General features: G+C 45.5%; 1 protein-coding gene across 5 annotated transcripts in view; it reads left to right on the forward strand.

Annotated features, from left to right (window-relative positions):
* Positions 1-12,868, forward strand: part of FCHO2 (FCH and mu domain containing endocytic adaptor 2) — a 223,517-nt gene that overhangs the window by 69,006 nt on the left and 141,643 nt on the right. For all 5 annotated transcript variants that reach the window (XM_075932247.1, XM_014574166.3, XM_014574168.3 and 2 more), the window contains exon 6: positions 385-489. In XM_075932247.1, the coding sequence (XP_075788362.1) occupies positions 385-489 (105 nt within the window). The remainder of the gene's footprint in view (positions 1-384; positions 490-12,868) is intronic.

The raw sequence follows: 12,868 nt of genomic DNA on the forward strand, positions 1-12,868 counted from the left end.
TCCTAGCTCTGCTACTCATAATTTTAGTGTTACCTTCTTGTCGTCATCTGGCTTGCAGTAAATTTTTAACTTTTTAGGACATTCCTCTAAGTTAAGTTGCACATGGAAATGTGTCACTTCTAATTATGTGTTTCATGTATAGTATGAAATTTGACTAAAAATACTATTGTTTATGGTAAGTGCTTAAATTACCATTCAGTAGAATTTTAATGAAATTGATTTTACTGTCTTCTGCCACATGCCCTGTTGGACATTTTGGTATGAATAATTCCAATTTTTTCAATAATAATACTAACTATAAATTGCTTTAAATTTGAATATATTTATTGGAAAAAATTTGTTGTAAATTATTCTAATCATTTTTGTGTAATCTGTTCTTTACAGGCAGCAGTTAAAGCAAAGAAAGCTACAGATACCTATAAACTCTATGTAGAGAAGTATGCTGCAGCTAAATCTGACTTTGAAAAGAAAATGACAGAAACTGCACAGGTAAGTGTTGGATTATTTGCATATAGTCCAGTTTGATTTAGATGGCCCCAAAAGAACAAAGAATGTGAATTACAGTACTTTTGGTGAAGTAAGTGTATTTGAAGTTTAACGAGAGTTGCATATTTAAAAAGTAATTTGGGTGCACAAGATAAATGTAGGATGACTTCTGTTTCCAACCATGAGTTTCTTGAATTAGTAAGTGCAGGGTATAAGTTGGTCTAGGATTTTTGAGAATGAATATTGGGGAAAAGAAAGTGATCATTTGAGGGACAAGGTAGATGTGTTTGCAGTTACTTGTGGCAAATCAGGTGATTGCTGTAGCTGGGAATTTGATCCAGAAGGGAGTTCTGGTATTGGAGTTCAAATGGCAAAATATAGTAGGCAGGAGTTAAAGGCCACAAGGGGATGCCTTGTGGAGAATAGTCTAGACTCTAGACTCTCTTTTTGCTAGATGTAATCAGAGCATTGTAGTGAGTTAAAGATTTGTTGGGGGTTAGGTCGAACATAAGCCATAAATTGGGATTCTGCAGCGATGTAGCAGCGATGTAGCAGTTAGGTAAAAGGGAGAAGAGACTGAACAGCAATCTTAGGTTTGACTCCCCAAAACAGACTTCCTCTTTTTTCTGTTTTAAATTTATGTGAACAGTTGTTCTTCTTTGAGAAATGTCTTTGCTGGTGCTTCACATTAGGTCACTGTGCCGCCTCAGAGTGGAGATTTCATAGCAGTGTCCCTGTGGCTGCGTAGGCGCACACCAGCAACTGCACGGTATTAGGCTTCAGGCATCACACATGTGCAAGCTCCTCTCTCTCCCCCCACCACTCAATTCCTTCTCTACCACCTCCAGCTACAGACAGACTCAGCAGTGCTCTCTAGCTTCTTTGCGTCTACATGATTATACTTTTTAAAACCAGTTATATTCATTATAATAGTTAGTGAGTTTTAAATAGCTAGTTAGTTAATTACTTCATTAGTTTTAAAAAAAGAGAAGAAAGGAAAGAAAGAAATCTTAATTAGCATAAGGGGCTTTTTTCTTTTCTCCCAATTAATCCCTCCGTGCAGTCTCTGACAGCTTACACGGGCATGTCTCAATCATCTGGCTTTAAACGCTGCACCTCATGTAAAGAGCATATTCTGCTTTCAGATGGTCACTCACAATGCATCCGCTGTCTTGGAGAGCAGTATATCTCTCAGAAATGCCCTCACTGCGCAAAGCTAAAATCGCGGGCGTGGAAAGACAGACCTCCGATTTAAATTATTTTTATTAGAAAACTCACTTAGTCCAGCCTCAGATCCGGGCCAACAGCCCGAGGATCTCAAGCAGCGGGGATCCAAAAAGCGAGCCTCCTCAGCAACTTAAGGGGCTACGGTACCGCAATGGCCATCCCCCGCTAGTCCGGTGCTGAGAGCAGCGGTGGTACCGCACCTCAGTACCTATGATACCGCTAGTGTCTCTGGAGCCCCCAGCAGAGACAAACAGCATGCATGCGCTAAATCACATTCTGAAGCGACAGGTTTTAAGTTGCCTGCCTCATCGATGGCAGCACCATCTGGCAATGATACAATCTTGTTGATGCAGCATGAGAGCGCGGTGTCTATTATGTTGACAGACTCAGCTTCCACCACAGAGGCACCCAATGTACCACAGCTGGTCTTGGCAGCAAGGCATGATTCAGCACCTCAGTCTCCATGCCCCCCACTACAGCACCAGCAACACCGATTTGGCACTACACTCAACACAAACTTATTAGTCTAATCCACTTTTAACTCACCATTTTTATAAGCTGAGTGCTCTCCCCCTATGTTAACATCATAGGGTATGTCTAGTTCGATCTAGGGAGGCTAATGAGGACACTGAAATTGCAAATGAAGTGTGGGATTTAAATATCCCGCGCTTCATTAGCATGTTCCCGGCCGATCGCCATTTTAGAAATTGGAATGAGGTTTAACAGCTAATTCAATTTAGGGCTTTAATTCGGAATCCTGTTTCACTGTCGTGTGTAGACGTGGACAGTTACTTCAGGCTAGTCAATTTCTAAAATGGCGACCGGCCGGGAACATGCTAATGAAGTGTGGGATATTTAAATCCCATGCTTCATTTGCAATTTCGGTCGTCCTCATTAGCCTTCCTAGATCGAACTAGGGGGCTAGTGTAGACATACCCGCAGAGATCATACACTCAGCAAACATTTTCATCCGAATCTAACGTTCATTTTTCTAGGAGTTTTTCCCCAGAGGATTCTCCTTACACAGAGTATTTACTTTTCCAGATTTGGAAATACGCCAGCTTTACCCATATTGGCAATATTGGGACAAATGGCAATATTATCAGAAACACCAGCAGGGCTGGAAGTGACACAGAGTGCAATCTCCTCCTCTCATCCCCCCCAACAAATACGGGATGGAGAACCATTCTCACAGGAGGCTGTGACTCTTCCTGACCCAAAGGACTCCACTCCAGTGGAGGGAGGGTCTCTTGCCCCAGCTTCAATGACTTTAGATGACGCTGCACATTTCCAAGACCTTTTTAAATGTGTAGCTGCAGAATTAAACATTCCTCTCCAGGAGGTTCTGGAAAATCAACACAACCTAACAGACATACTACATTCAGTAACACCATCAAAGATAGCATTGCCAATTAATCCAGCAATAATGTAACTGGCAAGGATGCTGTGCCAAACTCTGGCATCAGTCTCTTTTATGGCTAAAAGAACTGATAAGAAATATTATGTCTCACCCAAGGGTTCAGAATTCCTTTTTTCTCACCCAGCACCCACCTCTCACAGTGGAGGCTGTACAACAAAAATTCAAGCAGCAACAATATCGGTCTACTCCATCAAACTGTGAAAGCAAAAGGCTCAGCGCATTCGGTTGCAAAATATATACATCTTCTACTTTACAATTTCACATTTCGAATTATGCACCTTTATTGAGCAAATATGATTACAGAAATTACACCAAACTGAATGACTTTGTTTGAAACATTCCTGAGACTAAGAGGCAACAATACATAGCACTGATATCTGAAGGTCACACAATTTCAAGAACAGCATTACAGACCTCCTTAGACGTTGTGGACACGGCTGCATGTTCTACCGCAACATTGGTGGTAATGAGAAGGGCATAGTCGTTTAGCACCACTCCATTCCCAGGGGGATTCAATCTACAGTAGATGATGTGCCCTTCGACAGCCAGAAGCTGTTTGCAGCTATCACTAATGAAATTCTCCACTCCATGAAGGACTCCAGAGTAATGCTGCGATCTCTGGAGATCCACAGCCAAGCACCTAGAAAAAGGCAACATAGGTATCAGACCTATCTGAGACCTCGATACCCTCCATATACACAACACTACAAAAGATGAGACCACCAGCAACAGAACAGAGGCAGAAACTAACGACGTCACCCTTCCTCTGACAATTCTCAACAGTCACAGCAGTCCAACAAGCAAATCTGATCATCAGGTCAAGGGTGTGGAGAGCCTCTCACCTATTCCAATGCCATCGATGCAAGCAAATCTCTTCCATCACTGTTTGTTGCCTTTCTTCAACAACTGGCAACGTATAACCTCTGATAGATGGGTCCTGCAGATAAGTGAAAGAGGCTACCTTATTCCCTTTGTGTCCATACCCCCCCTCCACCTTCCTTCCCTGTCCCTCTTCAGGGACCACTCTCATGAGATGCTTCTTCATCTAGAAGTAAAGAACCTATTACACACCGGAGCAATTCAACCAGTCCCCACACAGTTTAGAGGCAAGGGATTCTACTCCCATTGCTTCTTGACAGAAAAAAGATCAGGTGGTTGGAGGCCCATCCTGGACCTTTGAGCACTGAATAAAGTCATAATGAAACAAAAATTCAAGATGGTAATGCTTACTACAATATTACCAGGTTTGGAAAAGGATGACTGGTTCTTCTTCAAATGATGTCCCTGTGGGTGCTGCACTGTAGGTGCTGGGCTTGCCCCGGCCCCGCAGATCGGAGATTTTTTGCAGCAGTAGCCGTCGGGATCGCGCATGCACAGAGGCGTCGTGCAGCATTCGCGAGCTATCCAGCTCCTCACAGTTCCTATCAACCACCTCAGGCTGCAGATGGAGTGAACCGCTTCTCCTCGAGTTACGTTGTGAGAGTCCCAGTTACTTACCCTTTCCTCTTATTCTTCCCTTATATTTCCTCTTAATTAGTTTTTCAACTTGTTCTTAAAAATATATATATATTGTAGTTATACATTACTATCCTACAGTTACTAGTTTTTCCCCTCGTACCATTGTACATACTCTCAAGTTTATCCCTTTGTATATAGTTCATATTCCATATTTAAAAAAAAAAAAAAAAAAAAAAGCCCGGCTCTCCAAGTTTTACAAAGTGTGAGGTATGTTGGGAGGCCATGTTGGCCTCAGACGGACATTCTGCCTGTATACACTGCTTGGGGGGAGCTCATGTGCCACAAAAGTGCCCCTACTGCAGCAAGTTAGCGGCCCAAGCCTGCTGCCACAGAGAGATGAGGCTTCTTATGATTTTATTTGATAAAGCCCTTTGGCTTCTCCTGCACCCCAACAGGCTAAAAAACGACGAGCCTCTTCTCCAACCCCGGCTCCAGCACACAAAAAGAAGCCCTCCCCGGCGAGGTATCTCCCCACTGTATCCCAGGGTAGAATTAGCCTGGGCAGTAAGCCGGACACATCTGGGACGCCCGCTTCCCATTCAGTCTCAGCGTCGGCTTCCATTTCAAAGAAGTCAATGACATTGACACTGACCTCACCAAAGCCATTGGCACCAGTGGCAGCAGTCCTGGCACTGAAGCTGCTGGCACCGACATCCTCACCAGTGCCGCATACGCAGTCGGCACCGATATGTGCGAGCCACAACTACTGGCACCAACTTTGGCACCAGACTCCGTGGTGCCGAGGAAGGCAGTGGCAAAGACTCATCGGTGCTGAAGCCCTTCTCCATACTCTCCATCACTGACTTTCTCACTGGCACCATTATCCTCACTACTGCCAGCAGCACTGACATCCCCCTTGCCTCCACCCATTTGAGATGATCTGCACCGCTGTTCACGCAGGCTACCATTGCCGTTTCTCACTCCACCTAAAGAGCCCCTTCGTTACTCCCAGTGACAATTCTCAGCCTCTCTGTCGCCTTCTCCAACTAGATCTTATACTCCCTCCCCTTCTCCACGATCCAGTTACTGGAAGGAATGCAGAAGACCTCCCACATACAGGCGTTCTCCCTCATATAGTAATTATTACCACCACCATTATTACAACTGACACAGACCTCATTCGCTATGGAGACTCTCCTCTCATTATAGTTCCAGATCTCGCCCACAGTCAACATATGGGAGTGCATCCCTTGAATATTCCCCTGCTCTACCTTCATTGGTTCTAGAACAGAACCCAGTGTCTCCTCAACATCCTACCTCCGACACTGACCAAAAGCAGCCCACTACAGTGGAAGCACAACCATGTGCTATATCTCCTACTGATAAGTCCTCTACGTCACCTGACGAAGCAGTTATCTCAGGAGATGCATCTCCCCCTGATGATTTAAAACAATTTCAGGAGTTGTTCATGAAGGTGGTGGTTAGATACAGTTGTCAGAGATTAAAGAAAAACATAGCCTCCTTAAGAATCTCCAAACTTCCCAATCTTCTATGTTGGCTATCCTGCTTCACGAAGCCATATTGGAAGTTGCAGATGAGATCTGGCAAACTCCAGCAGCTGCCTTACCTACCAACAAGAGGGCAAATAAAATGTATTTTGTGCCACCCAAGGGGTCTGAGTTTTTATTTGATCACCCTCAACCCTACTCCTTGTTAGTAGATGCAACACAACAAAGGGCAAAAACACTGCAGTATAGGAACTACGCATTAGACAAAGATTCCAAAAGACTTGATTTATTTGGCAGGAAGGTTTACATGTTATCCATACTCCTCCTTTGCATAGCAAATTATTTAGCGCATCTGTCAGATCACATTTTTGACAATTATACCAAGTGACACCACTGATGGAATCACTCCTGGAGTCCAAGAGATCTAGGTTGAGGGCGGTCGTATAAGAAGGGTACGTCTCCACTATGGCTGGTCTGCAGATAGCAATGGACGTCAGAGATGGCAGTGAGAACAACAGCTCCAGCCATGCTCATGAGACAGTCATCTTACCTCCAATCCGCAGGAGTTCCTAAAGATTTACAAAATACAGTAGAGGATTTACTCTTCGATAAAGATAAACTATATGCAGAGAAGACAGACACCATCCTCCACTCCAGCAAGGACTCCAGAACAACACTGCGTTCCTTGGGGATGTATACCCCACCATATAAAAGGAGACAATATACTCCCTTCCAAAGGACATATGATTATACCCACACTAGACAACAGTGGCATCAACCTCAACACACATTTGACCAATTCTGCTCACGTGAGAGACTTCAGAGGTGTCGAAATCAAACTAACCGTACCCAGGGCCAGCCTAATAACAAGCAGCAGGTTTGACTTCTCTGTCTAGGGCATGCAAACAGTCGCACACATTTGTCCATCCCAGTCTCCTACCCACTTATTCTATCATCTTCTGTGCCCATTCTATCACCACCGACAAGTGGGTGTTGGAAATAATATGGATACACAATCCCTTTTCTTTCCATCCCCCCCCCCCAACTCCTCCAATCCCATCCCTCTTCAGGGACCTCTCTCACGAGAACCTGCTATGTACTGAGGTCAACCATCTCCTATCCATAGGTGCAGTAGAAAGAGTACCACAGGAGTTCAGAGGGAGAGGAATTTACTCTCATTTCCTAGAACAAAAGAAGACGGGAGGATGGAGACCCATATTGGATCTCAGGAGACTAAACAAATACGTCCGAAAACAAAGATTCAAGATGGTAACTCTAGCGTCCATAATACTTTCCTTGGATCCACCTTCCTAGGTGACTGGTTTGCTGCCCTCGACCTCCAGGATGCATACTTTCGTGTCACCATTCATCTTGTGCACAGGAGGTTTCTCCATTTTACGATCGACACAGATCATTTCCAGTACTGAGTCCTGCTGTTCAGACTATCTACCGCCCCCAGGGTGTTTACCAAAACGCTGGCAGTAGTTGCCGCTCTTTTGCGAAGGAAAGGGGTAATAATTTTCTCTTATCTCGACAACTGTCTCATAAAGGGCAGATCGTCAGCAGAGGTTTCCCAGTTGTTGACTGTCACCATAGAAACACTGCAAATGCTTCGGCACCTCATCAGTGAGCAAAAGTCAACATTCCAACCCACTCAAGAATTGGAATTTATCGGAGCCCGTCTCGATGCTGTTACTGCAAGGGCTTATTTGCCTCTCCACAGGTTTTGAACAATGCAGGAGTTAATAGACATTCTTCTTTACGAACCCACAGCTCAGGTTATTATATGCCTGAAGTCAGTGGGCCACGTAGCAGCCACGATGTACGTGGTTCCTCACACCAGACTGCATTTCTGTACTCTCAAACATTGGTTAAAAACAGTTTACAATTTCCAGAAACACGATGTGCACAGAAACCTCTCTCAAGTGGTGGACCAACGAAAAGACATCTTTTCAGGAGTCCCTTTTTACCAGCCGCAACCAGCTCATCATATTACTACTGACGCCTCCCTTATCGGCGGGGGGGCACATATGGGTACCTGATCCATCCAAGGACGAAGGTCACCCTAGGAAACATTACTCCATATAAATCTTCTAGAACTGAGGGCAGTTGCCAATGCTTGTAAACATTTTCACGATCCCATTCACAACACCACAGTCAAGATCCTTACAGACAATGTAGCGACAATGTACTACATAAACCGCCAGGGGGGTGCTCATTCCCTATTTCTGTGTGCAGAAGCAGTCCGACTGTGGAATTGGTGCATAACCAACGCCATCACACTTGTGGCATCCTACTTACTTGGCACCACCAACACCATGGCGAATTCCCTCAGCAGGAATTTCGCACCAGACCACGAGTGGAAACTTCATCACGTAGTCGTCCAATCACTTTTTCACCAGTGGAGGACACCACTCCTAGACCTCTTCGCCACCTACAACAGCAAGTGCCACTATTACTGCTCCAGAACACGACTAGGTCGACGCTCTCTGAGAGATGCATTTCTCCACAGTTGGGAAGATCGCCCTTCTATATGCTTTCCCACCCATACCCCTTATCCCTAGGATTCTTCAGAAAATTATGGCAGACAGGGCAATGGTAATCCTGGTGGCACCGACATAGGCATGTCAGCACTGGTTTTCCCTTCTTCCCCGCCTGTTGCCTTACCAACTGTACCCACTTCTGTTACTTCCGGACCTACTCACACAGAGCCATGGCTGCCTCCTTCACCTGCAAATCTATATGTTGCAGCTGACAGCATGGTACCTAGTTGGCTCAATGCATCCAAAAATCTCTGCTCACCACAGGTCAGGGACGTATTGATTCATAGCAGAAACTATATTACGCATACTACTTACCAAGCAAAATGGTGTAGACTCGTCTCATGGTGTTCGGACCACTGTATGGACCCGCACACAGCTCCCCTTCACAGCATTCTTGATTATGCGATGCACCTGAAACAAGCAACACTAGCGTTAACCTCCATCACAATATACCTTGTGGCAATTGCCACCTTTCAAAGGCCCATTGGCGGTACCTCAGTCTTTGCTCACCCCTTACAAAAAGATTCCTGAAGGGCCTCATAAAGCTCAGTCCCCCTATCCGACCCCCTCCCCCACCATGAAGTTTGGACCTAGTACTCACTACTTTGACTGTACCTGCTTTTGAACCATTAGCTACAATCTCTTTAAAGATGCTACCTATGAAATTTCTTTTTCTCATTGCTTTTATATCAGCACGCAGAACCAGCGAGATGTCGGCGCTAATGGCCGTACCGCCTTACACCATTTTCAACAAAGATAGTGTCGTCCTCAGACACCACCAGCCTTTATTCCAAAGGTGTGTTCGGATTTTCATATTAATGAACCGATAATTTTACTGTCCTTCTACCCTAAACAGCACACCTCGCCACACGAAGCACTCCTCCATACCCTGGATGTACGGAGAGCCCTTGCGTTCTACATAGAACAAACGAAACCATTCAGGAAGACCAACCGGCTTATAATTGCCCTCACTGAGAGGTCTAAAGGTCACCCATTATCTCAGAGAATAGCAAACATTATCATTGCCTGCATAACCCAGCGTTACTTCATACGCAAAGTTCCACTCTTAGAATGACCTACAGCTCACTCTACCAGAGCAATGGCAGCCTCAACAGCATCTCTAAGGCTTCCCCTTCAGTGACATCTGTAGAGCAGCCACCTGGGCCTTGCATCACACATATGTAAAGCACTATGCAATCCAGCACAGATGGCTGCCCAACACTTTGGTGGCGACTGCAGTACTTTCAACTGTAGACAAGTAGTGGCTCCGAATCCCACCTTCCTTTGTACTTGAGGGTACTGCTATTCAGTCACCTACAGTGGAGCACCCACGGGGACATCACTCGAAGAAGAAAGCAAAGTTATTCACCTTGGTGCAGTAACTGTCATTCTTCGAGATGTCTGTCCCCGTGGGTGCTCCACTACCCGCCCTTCTCCCCACTTCGGAGTCTTTGCTTATGTTTTTCAGATTCCGAGGCAGATTCGAGGAACTGGCGGGAGCTGGATTGCGCACATGTATAAAAGGGCGCGAATGCCGCGGGGTGCTTCCGTGCATGCGCAATCTGGCCGGCTACTGCTGCAAAAAGTCTCCGATCTGTGACGCTGGGGCAAGCCCATCACCTATAGTGGAGCACCCATGGAGACACATATCTCGAAGAACAACAGTTACTGCACCAAGGTGAGTAACTTCACTTTCTCATCCCTCAATTTGCAAGATGCATACTTTCACATTGCCATCCACCCTGCTCACAGATGTTTTTTTCGTTTTGTTGTAGATTCTCAATACTACCAATACAAAGTGCTTCCTTTCGGACTCTCTACGGCCCCAAGGGTCTTCTCAAAAGTGCTGGGGATTGTCACAGAGTGCCTGAGGAAACAAAGTATTATCATCATATTTCCTTACCTAGGCGACTACCTCCTCAAGTCGCGCTCACACAATTATTTCTGCTGCTCTCTGTCGGTCACAAGACACCTATTCAAACACCTGGGCCTTCAGGTGAACGAAGCCAAATCGACACACTATTCTACACAAAAGATAGGAGCATCCCTACCTACAAACCATTTTCAAAAAATTGTGACCTCGGTAAATACCTTATGATCCAGCCCCCACACAATAGCACTCGAGTGGCTTCGGCTGTTGGTACACATGGCAGCGTGCAACTTCGTAGTCGGCAACGCCTGTCTGCACATGAGATGCTTACAGAGCTGAGTGGGTCAGGTGTACAAACCCAATGTCCATCTGCTATCCAAATCCCTTGCTCTTCCAGGGGTAATAAAGGAATCCCTACGCTGGCAGCTGAGCTGAAGTAACCTGCGTTCTGGAGTCTCGTTCCACCTATCAGAACCATCCATCTCCATGATGACAGATGCATTTTGTACAGGACAGGGCAGCCACCTGCATTGTCATTCCTGCCAGGGCATGTGGTCCACCACCACCAAGAATTTGCACATAAACATCCTAGAACTGCGAGCAGTCAGGAATGCATGTGTTAAGTTTCTCCCATTTATCGCCAACAGACATGTTAGACTATAAATAGACAACGTTGCAGCAATGTTTTACATAAATCGTCTGGGTGGAGCCTGATCTCGAGCACTTTGCATGGAGTCCATAGCGCTTTGAAACTGGTGCCTGAAACACAACACAATTATCACCTCAGTGAATCTTCCAGACACCCTGAATACAACAGCAGATGCACTCAGCAGAGCCCTCCCAGTTCAGCACAAGTGGCAAATGAACCCACACATATTGGTGGACATCTTCCGCCTGTGGGTTCACCCTACCATAGATTTGTTTGCAACGCAGTCCCAATATTCTGTTCCAGGGCAGGAAGAGGCAAGGGATCAATGAGGGATGCATTTCTCATCGCATGGATGTCCCACCTATTCTACGCATTTCCTCTGATTCCCCTATTGAACAGCGTAGTTCAGAAGATAAGTAGGGACAGGGCCCATCTTATACTTATTGCACCAGCATGGCCACGCCAACCATGGTTTCCCTTCCTAATGGTGATGTTCCGCTCCCCACCGATCCAGTTACCTTGCATCAGGGATCTCCTCCTTCACCCGAGCTCCCACGATGCCCATCCGAGTTGATCTGCTCACAGCAAGTACAAATGGTCCTTTCTACACAGTAGGACACAGAGCACCCGCAAGACTTATCTTCAGAAATGGAAGAGATCCTTTACGTGGTATGCTCATCACCAGTTGGTTCTTTCAACATCCCCTTTACCTACCATCCTCAGCTATCTTCTGCACCTTAAACAAGAGGGCCTCACAATAAGCTCCATTAAAGTTCACCATGAGGCCATTACTACGTTCCACTCCAAGTTAGAGACTCGTCCATATTTGCTCATTCACTCACCAAGAGGTTCTTGAAGAGCCTGCAGGCACTTTATCCAGATATCAATCCTGCAATGCAACTGTGGAACCTGCATTTAGTATTGAATACTGTAACTAGGCCTCCGTTCGAACCAATGGCAACTGCCTCATTATTACACTTGTCCAGAAAAATGGTTTTCCTGGTAGCTGTTACCTCGGCCAGATGCGTAGGAGAGATTGCGGCCCTACTGGCAGTTCCTTCATAATACCACCTCTTTTTAAAGACAAGGTCACCTTACGTACCTATCTCAAATTCTTCCCCAAAATACACTCATTCTTCCATATCAACCAGACAATACATCTTCCCATCTTCTTCCCCAAATCACATGCCAGCTTTTTTGAGATGAATATGCATACTCTTGACCTGCACAGAGCGCTCTCTTTACCTGGAGTGAACGAGACCGTTTCAAGCATCTCCCAGACTGTTTGTTTCAATAGCAAACCACAATAGGGGCCAGGCTGTCTCATCACAGAAACTCTCCCACTGGATCTCGGATTGCATCAATCTTTGCTATGCACAGCCAGATGTGCTCCCTCCAGAGAACATAAGGTCATGTTCAACCAGAGCCATGGCTACCTCAATAGCATTCTTCCGTAAAGTACCCATTAAAGACATCTGCACAGCTGCTACATGGTCCTCTGACTACACATTTGCAAAGCACTATGCACTTACACAGGGACCTCTTTACAAGTTGAAACTAACTAAGACAGTTCTCTCCACCGCTTTTCTGCCAGATCTGAAGTCTCTACCTCCCTAAAGGGGAATTGTAGTATTTCAATTGTCAAACACTTTACTTCCTGAACAACATTGATCCTATAGCACCTTAGAGACTAACGAAAATATAAAA

This window comes from Pelodiscus sinensis, chromosome 6 (genome assembly GCF_049634645.1).
Source record: "Pelodiscus sinensis isolate JC-2024 chromosome 6, ASM4963464v1, whole genome shotgun sequence".
Lineage (NCBI taxonomy): Eukaryota > Metazoa > Chordata > Testudines > Trionychidae > Pelodiscus > Pelodiscus sinensis.